This window comes from Schistocerca serialis, chromosome 6 (genome assembly GCF_023864345.2).
Source record: "Schistocerca serialis cubense isolate TAMUIC-IGC-003099 chromosome 6, iqSchSeri2.2, whole genome shotgun sequence".
In the NCBI taxonomy this organism is placed as follows: domain Eukaryota; kingdom Metazoa; phylum Arthropoda; class Insecta; order Orthoptera; family Acrididae; genus Schistocerca; species Schistocerca serialis.
Window position 1 is genome coordinate 146,542,192 of NC_064643.1, and position 18,949 is coordinate 146,561,140.

At 41.7% G+C, this 18,949-nt stretch overlaps 1 protein-coding gene across 1 annotated transcript in view; it reads left to right on the plus strand.

Moving 5' to 3' along the window:
- Positions 1–18,022, plus strand: part of LOC126484698 (lysozyme-like) — a 31,254-nt gene extending 13,232 nt beyond the window's left edge. Inside the window, exons 2-4 of the mRNA XM_050108294.1 lie at positions 7,235–7,326; positions 7,434–7,497; positions 17,668–18,022. Of these exons, the coding sequence (XP_049964251.1) occupies positions 7,235–7,326; positions 7,434–7,497; positions 17,668–17,801 (290 nt within the window). The 3' untranslated portion in view covers positions 17,802–18,022. The remainder of the gene's footprint in view (positions 1–7,234; positions 7,327–7,433; positions 7,498–17,667) is intronic.
- Positions 18,023–18,949: the final 927 nt, after the last annotated feature.

Below are 18,949 nucleotides of genomic sequence, written 5' to 3' on the forward strand. Positions count from 1 at the left end.
TCTACTTCTTCTTTTTCTTCTTCTTCTTCTTCTTCTTCAAATCTTGCTCTAAGGGGGTAGGCTGGCTGCTAGCTTGTTGATTTACAGAATATCTAATAATAAATCAGTACTTAAATATACAGCTCTAAAATCGGCAGTATATTTACTAAGTACGGCCGATACTTTTTTCGCCGATATGTCGATACTTCTTTGCGATGTATCGAGCGCCAATAATGATATTTTTTCGAATATCCGTATATCGGATTACCGATATTTTTAAATATATCAACAGTACTATTCCAAAGGTGGAACGCCATTAAGCAGGTAGTCATGTTTTGGCTCGTCGGTGCATTTCTGTGCAATAATTAACTACTATAAATCGGAGTTCATAAACTGTTAAATTTTAATGCCTGCTGTAGGAAGATAAAACTTGCAGTAGGAAGATAAAACTTGCAACGAGGAAGAAAGAATCAGAAAAGAGGCAAAATGAAGTAGCGGGGAGAGAGAGAAAAGAAGAAACAGAGGGTTAGAACGTGTATAGGAGCTGGGCACTAATTCAGAGACTGCACATTGTCGTGAAAATATAAAAGATAAGTCAGGTTGCTCTTGAAACTGGGGAAATGTTTAACTTGTCGGATGAGCCGGGGCTGGATGTTGCTTCGTCTAACAGCAATGGAGGTCTCAGCGTAAGCACTTGTGGTTATGAGGAGAGGCAGAATGTAATTTAGAATGTAGTAATCGAGTCTCTTGTGAGTGTTGTTGACGTGGGAATGGTGGACGCATATGCAGAATTACGAGAGAGAAAGAACGATCATATATGTGTTGTGATCTATGATCACTTGTTCATCTTCGATACTGTGAAATACATTGAAAGGGTACAGTACCGCCCGACACTGAAAATAGGTACAACATACTTCATTATTTTTGTCAGGACAACACATTTTTTTGTAAAATAACTCAATTTCAATTAATACAGCGAAGCTGGATACCAGTGTGGGAAAGAATGTCAATTTATTTATTTAATTGATCACATGTGCACTCCCTCAAAATAAATCCCTACATCCAGTTTGGTGAGATCTGTGAAATGAATGAATGTATGGTCGTCTGCTAACCGCAGATAGTGAATGTGAATATATGATCATCTTTGAGACGATCCTTTGGCCACCTTTGGTGGGACCAAAGAGATGAAATTTACCTGACCTTTGAGGGCCTGAAATGTTGCTGACCAATACGGTAGCAAGGCGCTCCCCCACTTCGACAGAGGTGCGAGAGAACCTGAAGAACGGCCATGTTTCAGCACTCTGCCGCTGGCTCTTGTGCTGTTAAGAGCTGTCTTAGTTGTGCTCCGTAAAGACAAAAGACTGGAGATATCGTATGCATGTGGAATATTTAAGAGTAGTTTGAAATAATAATTTCTCTATTTCAGGAACTTTTGTGGGGAGAATAAATGTCAGGCAGGTAATATTAATGGGATCGTAGTAATCTTCGGAAGTGACCAACGGTCACAATGAAACCACGTGTAGCAATAAGTTGAAATACTTCCGTGTGCTTAAGTTAAGCTGAATTACTAGCGAGTGTACTATAAGTTGAAATATTTAAGAAATAGCGTGTGCAGGACTTGAAATTAGAGGCGAGTACTTCCACGTGGTGAGTACTGTGTGAGTCTCAATCTGTGCATGAGACAAAGGATAAAGAGAAGTACTTGTCCATGGTATCAGTTGAGGACTCGTGTGTGTGATGACTATGTTCTTAATATTACTTTGCGAGATATGTTTCCGTGTGACGCTTGATTCAAACTATAATACTTCGAGAGAGAAACAAGGTGAGTCAGACGTCTATCCAGCAACGCCACTAGGCTTGCATTGCACAGGAAGACGTGCATATATCTCCAGAGTTCATAGTAGGAAAGTAGAATTACGAAGTGGGGCAGTGTTGTGTGAAACTGGGATAAATATTAATTGAAGTGGGAAAGCTGAAAGTGATAATGTTGTGACTATTCCGTGTGTTGTATTTCATGTTGTAGTGTGGTGTATGTCATGTAATTTAAGTATGTGTGGTTTGCATGGGTGAGTAGCAAGGTAGTTTCAGAGGTAGTGGGTTATGCGTGTTCCTTTTGTACTGCTCGGTCTGGAGGAAAGTTTCGTGATGATGATTGTGAGAGTCAAAGTGTGAGAAATAATAAAAGATCCACCATCCTGTCCAGAAAGTGCACTGTAGCGTTAAATAATTAGGAGACCATAAGGTAGAGAATCACTAAGGTAAAGCCATGCCCACTGGGCGGAATTTCTCATGTGTTATTGTTGTAGGTTATAGAATTTGTGTGTTTAGGTTATAGAATTTATCGGGATAAATAAGATAGTGAAAAGAAAAAGATTGGTGGACTTTTCCTTCGAATTGTATGTTGTCATGATGTCCTGAATTTATAATGTGTGCGCCATTCATATTCAGTGCAGTGGCCATATGTTGATAAAAGCCGTTAGATAAAAGACAAAAAGAAAATATGGTATTGCCAGTGCGTAATGAACAGTCAGGGTTCTGTAAATTACTGATAGTCAGATGTGCGTTTCCGTTGCGTATTATTCATACAGGAGGATAATTTGTAACTTAATTGAGAGTACGAGAGTTCATATTACTCGATAAATAAGAATGAATCCACTCACTTGGCAGACCACTCATCTTGCAGGCCTGACTGCTTGATGCCACAGTATGAGCAAGGCATGTGGGTGCCTCTCAACATCTTTTCTACTTCAAGCTCTTTGCTTTCAGTACTTTGGGAGAAGGTAGTATGGAACACAACAAGAAAAAAATGTCTAGTAAACATGGGCTCTAAACTCATAGATGTATACCTAAAGAGTTACGAGCACTTGCTCTGTAGAAGAGACGTGTTTCACGCAAGCGAAGTTGAGCAAGTGCTCATTGCTCTTAAAGTATGCATTGTAGACCCTACGCTTCCCGCACATTTTCGATAGTACCTCCTTTTAAAATGTGACAAACCGAAGTCTTTGCAGTAGAAGAGATCTGTTTCATAGAGGATAAAGAAGTACACATAGCCCTTAAGGTATGTATTTTAGAACCCGTGTTTACTAGACATGTTCTTCTTGTTTTGGCGCATGGCGCTATTACGGAGATAATGGCCAGTATGCCACTTAATAATGCACTATAAGGAGCGTTCTATAAACAAATAGTATATCTGAGTGGTGGCTCGCAGTTGAGCTGATATCAGTCTATCTATATTAATATATTCCACATGAAGTATTACTAAAGTTATGTTCTCTATTGAGTTGCAGATTCAACTGCTTTAAACACAATGCAAGCCAGAGCGGAGATACGTGGTCATTTCTCCCACTACTTACACCTAAACTCTCACTTGAGGCAGATACGACAAACTGAGCGGCTTCCACAAAATGTCTGATACATACACGTATGTTGACGCAGGTATTAGAGTCAACTTCTTTCCTGTTGCGTTGGGCATATAGTTAACAACGTGTAGGTCCGATAATTCAAACACAGAACGCATTGCACAGGAGGAGGAGGACAGATGCCATTAAGTGCATGTGTACGTCTTGTTGGTAATTCAAAAATGGTTCAAATGGTTCTGAGCACTATGGGACTTAACATCTGTGGTCATCAGTCCCCTAGAACTTAGAACTACTTAAACCTAACTAACCTAAGGACATCACACACATCCATGCCCGAGGCAGGATTCGAACCTGCGACCGTAGCAGTCGCGCGGTTTCGGACTGCGCGCCTAGAACCATGTTGGTAATTCGTTTCCACTTTTAGAAACAAGAATGTGCAGTACTAAACCAAAAGACGAATCGGAGTTTGAGTCCTCATTTAGCATTTGTTCCAACTATTCAAACAACCATGAATAATGTAGATGCAATATTGTAAATGAAATAATTATACGCAGAGTGTCTCAGAAGTATTTTGACGAACTTTGGGGGGTTATAAAGGGTGTAGTGAACAAATCAAGGATAGGAACCCGTATCCGAAACGTCATGCAACCACGCTACAGGGCGTCGAAGTTATAGGTACGAGCGCCTGCCAACTAGGCCACCCCTCCGTAGCAAACATTGCTTTGCACGCTGGTGGACCGTAGGCGGAACATCTAGCAATTTTGTTTGTTATTCAGCTATTCAGTGATACCGCTATCGCTTGTGGAGAAGGTGGAACTAGCCGCTTCGTAGGAGGCTTCGTCTCCTACGAATGCGATGCTCTGCTGCCTCGGCGGATGACGGTTTCGGACACAGGCTACGTCCCCCGTATGGTCCGTCAGCGTACAAATTTACGTTTGCTGCCGAAGGGGTGGCCGAGTAGCTGGCGCTGGAGCCTACAACGACGCTCTGTAGCATGGTAGCATGAAGTTTCCGGGTACGGATTCCTAACCTAGATTTGTTCCTTAACACACCCTCTACAAACGCTCGAAGTTTGTCACGACATTACTGGGATACGCTGTATAATGTTATCAGTAAAGAGTGAGGATGGACGTGAAAGAGAAAAACGGAAGTTGCGGATTATGGGAAAATATTAAATTCCTCATCGAAAGCACACCTAGCTTTGCAGAAACTACAATATCCACCAGTAATAGAGCAACGAATAAAACAAACGCTAATTATGCAGCACAGAAACAATACCTAAACAAAAATTGTTCGTTACAACTTTCACAGTAACATCATTCAGCAAATTCTTCATTTGTGTGGACATAGCGTACGTAGTTGCACTATAATTTTTGAGGGTAATTTTGGTTTGTCGTTGCAACTACAAAAATGCGTGATTTTTTCACTAGACATGTTTCGCTTTACTGAGGTAAAGCATCATCAGTGGTCTGTAATTAAGTTATTTAAATTTTGATTTGCTTTTTAGATAAAAAAAAACAGTTCGTTAAGAATAGGTTAATTTGTACTTACGGTGATTTTTCGGCTGATTTCTCGCTTACATCGGGAAATGCGGTCTGCTAGCACATGGATGTTTTTCAGTTTTTGACACTGATAATTTTCGTCTAATTTTTAGATGTTCTGCAGCACTATGCATTTCTCACACCTACTTTTATGCACACCACTGTATTCTGTTTCTTTTTGTACTTCAAGTATGTGTTGTTGTTTGTGTTTTGAAGTGTTGCCAACATAACCTTTCTGATACTTTGTCTTTGACATATAACATTTTTTTAAAAAAATTAGGTTGTTGTATGTGTGTAATTCAATTTAATTGTGTTTCTGTGTATTTATGTGCTGTGTAAGAGTAGAGAAGCAATAGCGATGTAGAACTTTTTGTTTTTAATTTTTTTAGGGGAGGGGGAAACTATGACGAGTGGACATGAGTATATAGCAGTATGAAACTGAAAGTCTTGGGGGAGGGGGGGTTGTGGGAGGGATTGGAGGATGGAAAAGGCTCTTTTCTTCTTTATGTAATTCTATATAGAGTCTGGTTTACAATATTTATATGGTCATTGAGCAACTGTTTATTTTGTGTTAATGCTTTTTGTATGTAGAAAATTTCTTGCAATGAGAGGAGGTGTCTGTCTTTACTGATTTTTATGATCTTCATATCGTTTTCAATACTGCGTGGTCTATGGTGTTCTTCTTTTAGATGATCCGAAAATATTGAATGATTTGCACCATATTTCAATGCTCTGATGTGTTCTTTATATCTTGTGTTAGATGTTCTACCAGTCATTCCAGTGTATATCTTCTCACAATCTCGGCAACTGAGCTGATAGATACCACACAGTTGGTAACAGTCTGGTTTTGATTTTACTTTTGGGATGTGCTTTTGTCTGGAACTGTTTGTTTTGTAAGCAATGTTTGTGCCTTGTTTTTTTGAATATGGTTCCTATTTTATGAGTGAATTTGTTGTGGTACTTCATTGTATGCCATATTTTTGTTGTAATACAAGTTGTACGAGTTAGTATGGTTTGATTAGTTTTTTCAGTATTTGTCTCTTTAATTTTTGGTTAACTTTGTCTACCATTGTTTCTCTGTGTTCACTTTCTAATGCTATTTATTTTATATTGGCTAACTCTTTCTGGTAATTAGAGTTGCTTTGGGGGATCCTGTTCAGCCTGTTTAACATGTATCTAATTGCTGCTTGTTTATGGTTCTGTGGGTGGTTTCAAATTGCATTTAAGAAAATGTCACTTGTTGTGGGTTTTCTGTATATGTCAAATGTGTGTTTATTATTGTCATTTCCTATGGTTACATCTAAAAAGTGTGTATTCTTGTTCTTCTTCTAGTGTCAACTTTTATGTTTTTGTGTACAGTATTTATGTCTTTGTGTAGTACTGTACTCTATATAGAATAATTTATGAAATTACATGAAGAAGAAAAGAGCCTTTTCCACCCTTCAACCCCTCCAACCCCCACCCCATTCCCCAGACTCTCAGTTTCATTTCATTTCTCGTTCCTCACCTTCTCCTGTAACTCACACTCCATCACAGTGCTATATACTCATGTCCACTCATTATAGTTTCCCTCTCCCCTAAAACAACAAATAAATTTTAAAAATTAAAAAAGAAAAAAAATCTCTAGATCGCTAATGCTTCTCTACTCTTACACAGTTCATGAATACACAGAATCATAATTAAATAGAATTACACACATACAACAATCTAATTTTTAAAAAATGTTGAAGAACAGAGACTAAGTAGCGGAAAGGTTATGATAGCAACACTACAACACACAAACAACAACACATACTTGAAGTACAAAAAGAAACAGAATACACTGGTGTGCATAAAAGTGTGGTGTGAGAATGCATAGTGCTGCAGAACATCTAAAAGTTGGACGAAAATTATCAGTGTCAAAAACTGAAAAACATCCATGTGCTAGCAGACCGCATTTCCCGATGTAAGCGAGCATTTCCCGATGTAAGCGAGAAATCAACCGAAAAATCACCGTAAGTGCAAATCTACCTTTTCTTAACGAACTGTTTTTCGATCTAAAAACAAATTAAAATGTAAATAACTTTATTACAGGCCACTCATGGTGCTTTACCTCAATAAACCGAAACGCGTCTGATGAAAAAATCACGCATTTTTGTAGTTGCAACGACAAACCAGAAAAGCCTCAAGAATCATTCAGTAATTCTTTATTCCCGTGCAGCACCTTCGTTAGATCTGCCAGTGAAGCAACAGTTGAGACTGACTTATGTACGCTGTATTTCCAAATTACGTAAGGTGTATACTAATATTACAGACTAGGTCGATCATCCGTTTGTCCCCGACAAGTAACGGGTTCAGGCTTTATCTTGTGTGCAGGGGTATGCCTTGTGGAGTCTGCGAGCGGAGGCAGAACTGACAGGAAGGGACCCCGCAACAATGACGGCAGCAACAGCTACGGCTTGTTCCAGGTGAGCTGACAACTGTGTCCATGTGGAAATTCTATTCGCCCACTTGTCTTTTACTTCTAGTTGTCAGTACGGTATCTGTTTTATTGTTGACTTCTTTTGTTCCACAGATCAGCAGCAAGCACTGGTGTGGCGTCGGCAGGGTGGGTGGTGAATGCCGTGTTAAATGTGAAGGTAAGAAACAACATGTGTTTGACATAGCGCGCAAAAACAGCAATATAATTGGCGTCCATTTCATAAATCACTGCATGGTGGTAGGCTCCAAAAATATCGTCATCTGTTTGTCTTCCACTGCCAGCTTAAGGACTAAAGCCTTCAGCGGCAAGTATCCATTTTGCTCCGGCACTTTTTCTAATATCACCAACCCACGACCGAGCGAGGTGGCGCAGTGGTTAGACACTGGACTCGCATTCGGGAGGACGACGGTTCAATCCCGCGTCCGGCCATCCTGATTTAGGTTTTCCGTGATTTCCCTAAATCGCTCCAGGCAAATGCCGGGATGGTTCCTTTCAAAGGGCACGGCCGACTTCCTTCCCCGTCCTTCCCTAATCCGATGAGACCGATGACCTCGCTGTCTGGTCTCCTTCCCCAAAACAACCAACCAATCACCAACCCACACTACATTACGTCGTTCTCTCGGTCTCTATTCTGAGGAGGCGTTGTCCATATAGCGCGATATTTCGGCTAGATAACATATTACCACCCCCAGGCGGCATTAGTGTAATGTTCCGTCAAAGACGAAGTCACCAGGGCCGTATATACAGGGTGGTCCATTGATCGTGACCAGGCCAAATATCTCACGAAATAAGTGTCAAATGAAAAAACTACAAAGAACGAAAGTTATCTAGATTGAAGGGGGAAACCAGATGGCGCTATGGTTGGCCCGCTAGATGGCGCTGCCATGGGTTTAACGGATATCAACTGCGTTTTTTTATCCCTCAGGAAATCATCCAACAACTCCATCGATCAGTGCTAAGCCGAATAAGTGTTTACATAAGGGCTATGGATGGACCAACTAGTTATTGACTATCTCTCAAAAAATGGTTAAAATGGCTCTGAGCACTATGGGACTTAACTTCTGAGGTCATCAGTCTCCTAGAACTTAGAACTTCTTAAACCTAACTGACCTAAGGACATCACACACATCCATGCCCGAGGCAGGATTCGAACCTGCTACCGTAGCGGTCGCGCGGTTCCAGACTGAGGCGCCTACAACCGCTCGGCCACACCGGCGGGCCGACTACCTCCCATTTGTGAAACTCTTTATCTTGAATAAATCATCCATTTTTTTCTTAAACTGTAAACTTTTGTTTGTCTGTACGCAGGGTGTATACGCCGACAGGGAAAAAAATTCCCATGTTTTTCCCGGTTTTCCCGGTTAAAAAATGCACTTTCTCCCAGGTGAAAATACGCTTTTTCCGTGTTAAGTTACAGTATACTTTCCCTCGGGATCGTAAAACTTATCAATTCTTTGAATGGTTAACGTTTTATACACCAGCGTAGAAACTCCCGCCACTTTAGGAAACGAACAACAGAAAAAAAATGCGTTTCGGAAAGGTCTTTGATACGCAGCAACATGTATGCCGCATATAGTCCAATTCCACCAAACACAGAACGTTAGTTTCCGAGGCATCGAAATCGAAGTCGCGATGCACTTTTCTAAGTCAGTCATAGCTCATGTCACGCTATCTCTCCACCCGATGATAGCAGATATTCATCGCGTTTACATGGAGCTCCCAAAACCAGATCTCCCAGTACCGCTCCTGGATTGTTATGTAAACATTTCAAAACCGATTCTGGAAATCCGCTTCTGGTTGCCGATTTTCCAATTCCGCAGTCGATTTCCGCTCCCATGTAAACGCAACCGGTTTTGAAATGTGCTTGGGCTGTCAGGTTCCGTCTTATTTTTAAAAATTTTCGGGTAATATGGACGGAGTGGCTTTTTGTACAGTGAACGATAAGTAGAAATGTTAGACTATTTACAACTCGTCTAACTGAAGAGAAATAGCGATTGTGCTGACTAAATCAGAAACTGAACAGTTGTTCTCCAGGCGCCGTAGCTAACTGGGCTAGCAAATCCACCTCACACCTTAACGTGTAACTACAGCAGCGAAAAACGATTTCCGAACTTCGGTTTACGTCTTTCGGAAGATGTGTCGCATGTAAACGTAGTGATTCAGACCATAGGGCACGTGATGTAGTCAGCCAGCCTAAAGCAACATCACTGTTAAGCAGCGCGAACACACAAATAGGTAATGTTTATGGTTTAAATTAATGTACATAGTGTAGCTACAAGGAAAGCTAAGCTTTCACATACAAATTTGTCTTTTTTGCGTGTGTTACACTTCGATACATCACACAAATGTGCCAGTAAAATTTAAAGTAGTGACGTAAATGTCTGGTCTGCAAGGTTCCAAATAATTGTAAGTGGCTGGCCCTCATAGTGTTAAGCTTTATGGTTCAAATGGCTCTGAGCACTATGGGACTCAACATCTGAGGTCATCAGTCCCCTGGAACGTAGAAGTACTTAAATCTAACTAACCTAAGGACATCGCACACATCCATGCCCGAGGCAGGATTCGAACCTGCGACCGTAGCGGTCGCGCGGTTCCAGAATGAAGCACCTAGAACCGCTCAGCCACTCAGGCTGGCGTTAAGTTTTAAATGAAAATCAAACGCTCTATAAATTAAGAAATTCAAAGCACGTTCCCACACGTTACATAACTCTTATTGCGTATAATAAAATGTACTTTGAAAGTAACGCTTTTAAAACAACCAATTACAATATTTTCCCGTTACCTGTTAGAATTCGTTTCAGCAGTTGCCAGGGAGCGTCAGAAAACGGTGTTACTGTGCCTGCGCAGCTATGATGACGTAGGTAGCCCGCATGTTCGTACGTATATGGCATTAAGAGATCTTACAATTACGTCATAAACGAAACAGGACATCAGAGGATACTACAAGAGCATCGGAATCTCGTAAACCATATTAAAATGCATAATTCAATTTAAAGATAACATTCGTGTATTCACAAAGAAGTAGGTCCCAAGATTACACTAAACTTTTCAGTGTGGTTTTCGGAATGCAAATTTTCTTGGGGTACCAGTTCTGTATTACCTCATGTTTAGTTATTTATTATGGCATAATGCCATACGTCCCCAAAATAACAGTTGACACTAGCCAAAGTGTTTCAAATAAATTGACTGCCCCTGCGGAAAAGATTAATTAAAGCCAAGCTTTTTAAGCAAATCGACAAAAATAACTTCATTGTTCTGCAAGGCAATTAATACCCGACTGCCAAAAACCTGTAAATAAAATAAAATCAGAATGCAAACTAATAACACATTTTAGCCATCAATAATTTCGTGAATATTTTAATTCCCTTTATAGCTCCCTGCCACAGAAATCAATTTTCTTCTTGAAAGCTCTAAACCGAGAGGAAATAGCAAAATCACTAAACGTAAACACGGTTCACGTGGAGGTACTCCTCATGCCACTAAAATGCAGACTGCTCTGCGCATGCGCGAATCTGGCAGCTTTGCTGCGCCAGAAAAATGCTTCCGGATAGCATCTGGCTGCTTGTTGCTACTGCTAATACAGCTCGTGTCTATAAAGTTACCTTGGAGACAGCTAACAGCCGCACCTCAAGTAAACAGGCGCGGGAGAAGGGACTGCTCATGCGCAGGTTAACCGTACATGCGCAGAAGATCGCTGACAACTGCTCAAACGAACCTAATGTTAACAATTGTCACGTCACGCCTATCGGAAGCAGTTTGTTGTTATGAAGTATTGCAAATTGCATCGTCCTAAAGCCTTTGACACATTTTGCTGTTGGCAGGCGCTTGTGTGAGCGCTGTGTTTTGTTGCTGTAAATGGCGCATTTCCTTTACAACCTAAGTTTTATTAATTTTTTTCCTCGTTTTTTTTTTTTTTTTGTTTTTTTTTTTTTTTTTGCTGCAGTATTATATTGCAGTAACAGGCTAAAGTAAAATTCTTTGTTAGAGTATCAGCTCTTACCAGTAAAAACTACAAAAATTTAACTGAAAACTAAAACAATGAAAAATTCCCGGAATTCTTAATAATTCCCGGGATTTCCCCGGTTTTCGCCCGCATGAAAAAATTCCCAATTTTTTCCCGGATTTCCCGGAGCGTATACACGCTGGTACACGCACGACTCATCTACAGATTTGCGTCCCACTTGGATAGGACCTTCGTGGTGCATCGCTTTTGTTGTCTGAGAGTGTATATGTGTTAGAGGTATACAACTGCAAATATGCCCGAGACAGGATTCGAACCTGCGACCGTAGCGGTCTCGCGGTGCCACTCGGTTGTCCGTGGTGAGAGGTAATGCCTGAAATTTGGTATTCTCGGTACTCTCTTGACGCTGTGGATATTCCTTAACGATTTGTGAAGTAGAATGTCTCAGGCGTCTAGCTACAACTACCATTCGACGTTCAGAATGTCTTAATTTCTGTCGTGCTGCTATAATCGCGTCGGAAATCTTTTCAGATGAATCACCTAAGTGCAAGTGACAGCTCCGCCAATGCATTGCCCAACTGTTACGTAGTTATGTTGATGAAATCGTTAAGACATTAAAGAAACTCATTGCATTTGCTTACCTCGCTATCTGTATTTTCAAACACTATTACAAAAAAATCAAGAAAATGGAAATGTACACAGAAATACCAACGACTCTTGAAGACTTGAATTCCTAATATAAGGGCCTTTGCTGCAGTAATTCATCGTTAAATACTGTCTGCCTGGAACTGGCTTATAGCTTGCATCTTTGATCAAGGCCAACAATTTGAGCATTTAATAGGAAAGCAATATTAATAAACATATGAACCATACCTGAGATACTTGTCTTCAATCCGATCATTGGTTTGATGGAGGTCTGCACGATAATCTATCCTTCGCAACCCTCTTCATATCTGCATAACTACTGCAATCTACATCCATTCCAATCTGCTTACGGTAGTAGGCCCATGGCCTCTCTCTACAATTTTCCTCCACATTCTTCCTGCCGTTACGAAACTGACTGATGCCCCAGGATTTGTTCTGTCAACCGATCTCTTCTGTAAGTCAAGATGTTATCATCAGTTTCTTTGTTCCTCAATTCGACTCAGTTCCTCTTCGCTAGTCATTCTATATATGCGTCTGATCTTCAACTATCTTTTGTAACACCACATTTCAAAAGTTTCTACTCTCTTCTTGTCTGAACTGTTTATAAATTTGCAATCGATGTTAACAAATATCTTTTACTCAGATACGGTTTTCTAGCTATCGCTAGTCAACATTTTACAGCCCCTCTACTTTTTGATGTTCAAATAGCAAAACATACCTAATACTTTTAGCGTCTCATTTCCAAATCTAATTTCCTTGGTATGAACTGATTTAATTCGACTTCTGTCTTTTAAAACTATTTTACTTTTGTTTATGGCCATGTTACACACAGTTTTCTAGGCGCTTCAGTCCGGATCCGCGCTGCTGCTTCGGTCGCAGGTTCGAATCCTGCCTTGGGCATGGATGTGTGTGATGTCCTTAGGCTAGTTAGGTTTAGGTAGTTCTAAGTCTAGGGGACTGATGACCTCAGATGTTAAGTCCCATAGTGCTTAGAGCCATTTGAACCACACAGTTTTCAATATTCCATACATTCCATTCAACTCCTCTTCCAAGTCCATTGCCGTCTATTACAGAAATACAAAGTCATCGGCAAACTTCAAAGTTTTTATTCCTTCTTCGTGCTCTTCGAGACCTTCTCTCGGTTTTCTTTGCGCCGCGAGAAAGTACGCATTGTATAACACCAGAGAGATGCTATACGACTGTGAAATTGTGAATAGGCTGCAACCTCGGCATTACTCCCTTCTCAATTACCGCTTCCCTTTCATATCCTTCTACTGCAGTATGACTTCTCTATAACTTTTAGAGAAATTTCCGCTCTCAATGTTTCATCACCACTAACTTCATAATTTCAAAGAGTGTATTCGAGTTACCACTTTCTAAAGCTTTCTCTATACCTACAAATGCTATCCGTGTAGGTCTCCTTTCCTTCAGTCCATCTTCTACAATAAGTGCCTCGCGTGTTCCAACATTTCTTCAGAACCCAAACCGATCTTCGCTGATGTCGACTTCTGCTAGTATTTCCCTTCTTCAGTAAGTAATTTCGATCAGTGTTGCGCGATCATGATGGTTCTGTTATGTTCTTACCTGCCAGCAACTTCCTTCCATGGATTAGGATTTCTTACATTCTTCTTAAAGTCTGAGGACATTTCCTCTGACTCATATACACTGAAGAGCCAAAGAAACTGGTAGGGCCCCCGCGGGCAAGCAGAAGTACCGCAACACGACGTGGCATGGACCCAACTAGTGTCTGAAGTAGTGATGGAGGGAACTGACACCATGAATCCTGCAGGGCTGTCCACAAATCCGTAAGAGTAGGAAGTGGTGGAGATCTCTTCTGAACAGCACGTTGCAAGACATCAGAGATTTGCTCAATGATGTTCACGTGTGTTGAGTTTGGTGGCCAGTGGAAGTGTTTAAAGTCTAAAGAGTGTTCCTTGAGCCACTATGCAACAATTATGGACGTGTGAGGTGTCGCATTGTCCTGCTAGAATTGTCAAAGTCCGTCGGAATGTACAATAGATACGAATGGGTGCACGTCGTCAGACAGGATGCTTACGTACGTCACCTGTGGAGTCGTATCTAGAAGTATCACGTTTCACTCCAGTTGCACACGCCCACACCATTACAGAGCCTCCACCAGCTTGAACAGTCCCCTGCTGACATGCAGGGTCCATGGATTCAGGAGGTTGTCTCCATAACCCTACAAGTCCATCCGCTCGATACAATTTGAAACGTGACTCGTCCGACCAGGCAACATGTTTCTTTCCAGTCATCAACAGTCCAACGTCGGTGTTGACGGGCACAGGCGAGGCGTAAAGCTTTGTGTCGTGCAGTCATCAAGGGTACACGAGTAGGCCTTCGGCTCCGAAAGCCCATATCGATGATGTTTCGTTGAATGGTTCGTAAGTTGACACTTGTTGATGGTCCAGCACTGAAATCTGCAGCAATTTGGGGAAGGGTGGCACTTCTACCACGCAGAACGTTTCTTTTCAGTCGTCGTTGGTCTCGTTCCTGAAGGATCTTTTCCGGCCGCAGCGATGTCGGAGCTTTGATGTTTTACCGGATTCCTGATATTCACGGTACATCGTGAAATGGTCGTACGGGAAAATCCCCACTTCATCGCTCCCTCGGAGATGCTGTGTCCCATCGCTCGTGCACCAACTGTAACACCGCGTTGAAATTCACTTAAATCTTGATAGCCTGCCATTGCAGCAGCAGTAACCGATCTAACAACTGCGCCAGACGCTTGTTGTTTTATAAAGGCGCTGCCGACCGCAGCGCCGTCTTCTGCCTAATTCGATGTCTCTGTATTTGATTACACATACCTATACCAGTTTCTCTGGCGCTTCAAGTATTTCGAACACCTGAATTCTGAGGAATGTCGTTGACTGCAAGTATTTTATTTCAGCTCAGGTATTACTTGCCTACGTCAGAAAATTAAGACACGATGTCATCTGTACCTTTTATAAAACTGCAGCTCGACATAAACTCCGAGACACAAAAAATGATGCACCACTAAGGAATTATCCGAATGGAACGGAAAAGGGTAGAGGTGATTGCATGTACAGACGAACAAATTACAATTTCAGAAAATGCATGACGTATTCAAGAGAAAAAGCTTTACAAACTGGGCAAGTCAATAACGTGTTGGTCCACCTCTGGTCGTTATGCAAGCTGTTATTCGGCTTGACATTGACTGATAAGAGTTCTCGGACGTCCTCCTGAGGGATATCATGCCAAATTCTGTCCAATTGGCAAGTTAGATCGTCAAAATCCCGAGCTCGTTGGAGTGCCCTGTCCATAATGCTCGAAACGTTCTCAATTGGGGAGTGACGCGACGACCTTAGTAGGCAAGCATGAAGACAAGCAGAAGAAACTCTCATCGTGGGCGGGCGGCCATTATCTTGCTGAAAAGTAAACCCATGATGGCTTGCCATGAATGGCAACAAAACGGGACGTACAATATCGTCCACACACCGGTGTGTTGTAATGGTGCCGCAGATGACATTAAAGGGGTTCTACCATGACATGAAATGGCACCCCAGACTCCTGGTTGTCGGTTCTTAACGCGGGGGACACTCACAATGCTTGACCAGTACTGTCCGGGAGACAACAGGTATGTCATCGTTGGTCATGGGGACTAAGTTCGAGGCTGGACTAATCACTGAAAGCAATTCTACCCGAGCCAATGAGATTCCAGGGCGAATATGTGTCTGAAGACGTCCTGGACAGCGGTAGGATACCAAATTGACTGTCGCCCGCCATACGGCACGACAACCATGAGTAAATGGTATCTGGTGCCGTTTCGTTTCACGGCAGGAGCTCTTTGGTCGTCGTCCGCGGCAGCCTTAGAACACAGTGGTACGTCGAAAATATTCTATGCCGTATTTTGTTACCTTTCACGGCAGGTGATCTTGGGCTCACATTTCAGCGACATACCGCCCTCCTGTATACGGCGAGAGTTTCTACTGCCTGTCTCCGTGCTTACCGAACCCTGCCTTGGCCACCAAGGGCGCCGGATCTCTCCGCACTTCAGAACGCAATTCCTCAGGAGGACATCTAACAACTCTATCAAACAATTCCAACCGAATACCTTCCTGCATAAGGGCCAGAGGTGGACCAAGGCGTAACTTACTTCTTAATTTGTGAAGCTCTTTCTCTTGAATAAATGATGTAATTTTTCTGAAACTGTTATCATTTGTTTGTCTGTACATGTACGAAGGTCATTCCAAAAGAAATGCACACTATTTTTTCAAAATCCATCTTTTATTCTACATGTTTGAAAGTTTTACAATGTGTATATACATCGTTTAGGAACAATATTTTCATTTCTCCATATAATTTCCATCCCTCTCGACTGCCATACGCCATCTTGGAACCAGCGCCTGTATACTCGCATGGCAAAATTCTGGACAAACCTGATGGAGCCACTGTTTGGCAGCGTGCACAAGGGAGTCATCATCTTCGCACCTTATTCCACGAAGAGAGTCTTTCAGTTTCCCAAAGAGATGATAGTCACATGGAGCCAGGTCAGGACCGTAAGGCGGGTGTTTCATTGTTGTCCATTCGAGTCTTGTGATCGCTTTCATGGTTTTTTGACTGAAAATGTGGCCGTGCATTGTCGTGCAACAGCAAAACATCCTGCTTTTGTCGATGTGGTCGAACACAACCCAGTCGAGCTTGAAGTTTCTTCATGGTCGTCACATATGCATCAGAATTTATGGTGGTTCCACTTGGCATGATGTCCACAAGCAAGAGTCCTTCGGAATCGAAAAACACCGTAGCCATAACTTTTCCAGCAGAAGATGTGGTTTTGAATTTTTTTTTCTTGGATGAATTGGCATGATGCCACTCCATTGATTGCCTCTTCGTCTCTGGTGAAAAATGATGGAGCCACGTTTCATCACCTGTCACAATTCTTCCAAGAAATTCATCTCCACCATTCTCGTACGGTTCCAAAAGTTCGCTGCATGCCGTTTTTCTTGTTCCTTTGTGACCCACTGTCAACATCCTGGGAACCCACCTGGCACAAACCTTTTTTAACGCCAACACTTTCAGTATTCTGCAAACACTTCCTTCCCCTATCCCAATGTAGCGTGACAATTCGTTTACTGTGATGCGTCTGTCAGCAGTCACCAATACGTTAACTCTCTGCACATTGTCTGGAGTGTGTGCAGTACGAGGCCTGCCGCTGCGAGGACAATCCTCAATATTGCCGTGCCCGCTTTCATCACGTAACCTGCTTGCCCACCGACTAACTATACTGCGATCGACAGCAGCATCTCCATACACCTTTTTCAACCTCTTGTGGATGTTTCCCACTGTCTCGTTTTCACAGCACAGGAATTCTATGACAGCACGTTGCTTCTAACGAACGTTAAGTGTAGCAGCCATCTTGAAGACATGCTGTGACGGCACCACTCACGGGAACAGGTCGAACTAAGTTTGAAAACAAGCGGGAAGGATGTATCTACTCACCGTAAAACTTTCACAAATGCAGAATGAAAACTATATTTTTACAAAAATAATGTGCATTTCTTTTGGAGTAACCCTCGTACATCATATCTACAGATTTCCATCCCATTCGAACTATTTCTTGTTGGTGCATCTTTTTTTGTCTTAACAGTATGTTTTTTTCGTTATATACTAGATACATATTTGTGTTAGCCTATCTTATCTGCTTCATCCTGATGAACTGAAGTTGCTGGTTGGTTTGTGCAGATTTGCTGAACAACAACCTGTCGGACGACGTGCGGTGTGCCAAGAAGATCTTCCAGCAGCACGGCTTTCGTGGCTGGAGCGGCTGGAGGAGAAACTGCGACGGAAAGCCGCTGCCCAACATCTCGCGCTGCTGATTCCGCACTCCACTGCGTGCCGAACGCGCCATGTTTTCATCAGAATCTATCTGAAACCCTGCACTGCTGTGTCAAAGATTCTGCGCTTCAGTATTTTGTCCATACAGAATGTTAGCTGCAAAATGTATCTTATGTTCTACATTAACAAAGTTATCTACCAAATCCATTCTTCTGTTGTTTGCATTGCATGTTAACTGCCAAATATATACTATCACAGTGTTCATATTTTCTTTTGTTTATAAATTAGTTATCCGTTCCTTCATTTATGACAACCGCCAACCTTTAGTATGATAGATTTCGTATTATACAACGTGAGCTAATGTTTAATGTTGCAGACTACTGTCGCTATTGACCACGGGATCGATTTCACGTAACCACATACAGTAAATTTAGAACGTAACATGTGTAATGTTGAAGGGAGGTACAATATTTTACTCTGTACACTGTGTACAGTACGCTCAATGTTTATCGACGATTTAATATTGTGCATCTGAGCGGGACTCGAATCTAGGACCACCTGCTTCTCGCAAACAGTGTGCTACCATTTTTTTCCATTTTTTGGTTTTCGGTTCTTTCCGCTTTGAAGAGAAACTAGAGTGCTGTTTATAAATTCCGTATTGGCTCATAACTTTGCTTTGTAGGAAAAGTACTAATAGTACAGTGTTGTCTGTTCAGTAGGACACATTACAAGGCATTAAGTCGTGTAATTTATCAGGTAATGGATGGAAGCGTATATATCTGTTAGGGCTGTTGATAAAATATCGATATTTCTACACTTTATTTTTTGTAAACGGTATCATATATCGGCAATATTTGTCGCCGATATATAGATGCCGAGATGGTAATATCGAGTGTCGATATTTTTATTTTATATTATATTTTTTCGCAATTTTCCATACACATTTGAAGCTGTTCTTTTGAAATTGTAGAAGAACATAATTTTACGTTCACTGTGTGAAGGAGTCTTCCTACTGTTTGAGCTTCATCACGTCCAATCTTTTCTCTTTGATTGTGTGAAACAAGTATACAGGGCACGAAGAAGAAGTCCGATTGCACTTGGGGGGGGGGGGGGAGGGAGGGGGGGCGGTGTGAATACAATAACAAGATATCCGATGTGGAGAAACAGCATACCATCTGCGTTAAAAACG